Source organism: Hippoglossus stenolepis, chromosome 18 (genome assembly GCF_022539355.2).
Source record: "Hippoglossus stenolepis isolate QCI-W04-F060 chromosome 18, HSTE1.2, whole genome shotgun sequence".
NCBI lineage: Eukaryota > Metazoa > Chordata > Actinopteri > Pleuronectiformes > Pleuronectidae > Hippoglossus > Hippoglossus stenolepis.
Window position 1 is genome coordinate 6,483,518 of NC_061500.1, and position 2,806 is coordinate 6,486,323.

General features: G+C 46.2%; 1 protein-coding gene across 1 annotated transcript; it reads left to right on the forward strand.

Moving 5' to 3' along the window:
• The first annotated feature begins 268 nt into the window (after positions 1 to 268).
• LOC118098190 (tubulin alpha-1C chain) lies at positions 269 to 2,479 on the forward strand. Its single transcript, XM_035141791.1, has 4 exons — positions 269 to 341; positions 932 to 1,154; positions 1,246 to 1,394; positions 1,502 to 2,479. Exons 1-4 carry the CDS (start codon positions 339 to 341, stop codon positions 2,477 to 2,479), a joined length of 1,353 nt encoding a protein of 450 aa, XP_034997682.1. The 5' UTR covers positions 269 to 338.
• The last annotated feature ends 327 nt before the right edge of the window (positions 2,480 to 2,806 follow it).

Here is a 2,806-nt window from a genome sequence, read left to right on the forward strand (position 1 = left end):
GCAGAAATAAACTTTCATAAGCCAGTATATATATATATCTGTATACTGGTTTAGTACTGGTATATGTTTGAATAAATCCAAACAGCTCTAGTTGCTCTCAGACAGTGGGCAGCAGTGACAACTGCCCCAAAACACTGGTGGCATCAAAGGCAGCTGCCTCTAAACAGTGTGGCAACAAAGGCAGCTGCCTCTAAACAGTGTGGCATCAAAAGCAGCTGACTTTACACATCAGTGGCAGTTTCTGTTGAAAACAGAAGTGCCTCTACGAGCTACCGCTGCCACGATTTGAGTTTGCAAATCAACATCTTCGTTATTTAATCGTCAGTGTTCTAGGAAACATGGTGAGTAGGAAAACACTCTGGAGTTTAGTTTAGCTCAGTTCAAGAAGCAGCTGCAGCTTTAATACAGGAAGTGAACATGGCGACGCTCCGAGTGACTAAAGTAGCAGAATGTGTGTTTTTCTGTGCAGCCAAATCCAATACAATTAATGTAAATGACGAGCATGTCTTCAAGTTTAAAAAAACTAAATGCCTCCATGCTGCTGTGTGTCCATGCAGAGTTATCTGTTCAGTGGGTAAATAATGAATGTACAGAATCTGTCAGGTGATTTTGAATACAGGGCTGCAACAACTAAAAGATTTAATCGATTATAAAAATAAAAATAAAAATAATCAATTAGTCTGGTCTCATATAATACACATCACGCACTGTGGCAGCGTCTCCTAAGGTGGGGCAGTAAACCAGCCAATCCTGTGCCTTGTTTCGCTCGCATGACGACGTTGTTTCCTCTCTGGAGCAAATGTTTGAAAAATGTCAGAGAGGAATGCAGCTAATGATGCAGCGGAGGCAAGTCCTTAAAAGTGTGAGAACAATTCTTCAAAGAAAATAAATAAATGCACATGGTTGAATAATATTTCTCTTCTTTCCGCAGCGTGAGTGTATCTCCGTGCACGTTGGTCAGGCCGGTGTCCAGATTGGCAATGCCTGCTGGGAGCTTTACTGCCTGGAACATGGGATCCAGCCGGATGGACAGATGCCCAGCAACAAGACCATTGGAGGAGGAGATGACTCCTTCAGCACCTTCTTCAGTGAGACCGGAGCTGGAAAGCACGTCCCCAGAGCTGTTTTTGTCGACCTGGAGCCCACTGTCATCGGTAAACTGTTGTGAAAAGTAGAAACCACGGTTACTCTGATTTCCTTAAAATCAAACTGTTGGGTCATTTCTGACTGACTCTGTCTCTTCAGATGAAGTACGCACTGGAAGCTACCGCCAGCTGTTCCACCCTGAGCAGCTGATCACTGGTAAAGAGGATGCTGCCAACAACTACGCCCGTGGACACTACACCATTGGCAAAGAGATCATTGACCTGGTGCTGGACAGGATCCGCAAACTGGTGGGTAACTTTACATCAGGAGTTAAACTTTTATTAATTTTGACAAACGTCAGACTAAATCATAATATTGTCTCTCATATTTAATCCGTCAACCTCTCTGTCTTCAGGCCGACCAGTGCACTGGTCTTCAAGGCTTCCTGGTTTTCCACAGCTTCGGAGGTGGCACCGGCTCTGGCTTCACCTCACTGCTGATGGAGCGTCTGTCCGTCGACTACGGTAAGAAGTCCAAGCTGGAGTTCTCCATCTACCCAGCCCCCCAGGTGTCCACCGCTGTGGTGGAGCCCTACAATGCCATCCTGACCACCCACACCACCCTGGAGCACTCTGACTGTGCCTTCATGGTAGATAACGAGGCCATCTACGATATCTGCCGCAGGAACCTCGATATCGAGCATCCCTCCTACACCAACCTGAACAGGTTGATCAGTCAGATTGTGTCCTCCATCACTGCTTCCCTCCGTTTCGATGGTGCCCTCAATGTTGATCTGACCGAGTTCCAGACCAACTTGGTGCCATATCCCCGTATCCACTTCCCTATGGTCACCTACGCTCCTGTCATCTCTGCTGAGAAGGCCTACCATGAGCAATTAACGGTGTCTGAGATCACAAATGCCTGCTTCGAGCCAGCCAATCAGATGGTGAAATGTGACCCTCGCCACGGTAAGTACATGGCCTGCTGCCTCCTGTACCGTGGAGATGTGGTGCCCAAAGATGTCAACGCTGCCATCGGCACCATCAAGACCAAACGCACCATCCAGTTTGTGGACTGGTGCCCCACTGGTTTCAAGGTCGGCATCAACTACCAGCCGCCCACTGTGGTTCCTGGTGGAGACCTGGCCAAGGTCCAGAGGGCTGTGTGCATGCTGAGCAACACCACCGCCATCGCTGAGGCCTGGGCTCGCCTTGACCACAAGTTTGATCTGATGTACGCCAAGCGTGCCTTCGTTCACTGGTATGTGGGTGAGGGTATGGAGGAGGGAGAGTTCTCTGAGGCCAGAGAGGATATGGCAGCTCTGGAGAAAGATTACGAAGAGGTCGGAGCTGATAGTTTGGGAGAGGATGATGAGGAGGAAGGGGATTATTAAACACACGCATTCCCTAGTATTTTCCTGAGCATTGTCATTTTGTTCTTAATAAATTGTGTTCGTTGACCGCAGTATTGTTTCCTTTATTTAAATTTTTTTTTCTCTCTCTCTCTCTCTCTAAATATATATATATATTCTTTTTCACAGAGCAGTGGATTTGTTGCACTTTCCATTTTTGGATTTGTTGCACTTTCCATGCTCATATCAAACTGGATTGTATTTGTACATGGCAACAATCACTGATAAAAGTATCAGTTTTACATGTTAGATGTTTTACACAACTTAACATCTAGAATAAAATGTGTCACCATTTAAAAGATGTAATAT

Bases quoted from the DNA above. Each gene is read 5' to 3' on its own strand.
- LOC118098190 (XM_035141791.1), top strand. The intron at 1,155-1,245 runs GTAAACTGTTGT...CTGTCTCTTCAG, and splicing joins CCTGGAGCCCACTGTCATCG to ATGAAGTACGCACTGGAAGC. The intron at 1,395-1,501 runs GTGGGTAACTTT...CTCTGTCTTCAG, and splicing joins TGGACAGGATCCGCAAACTG to GCCGACCAGTGCACTGGTCT.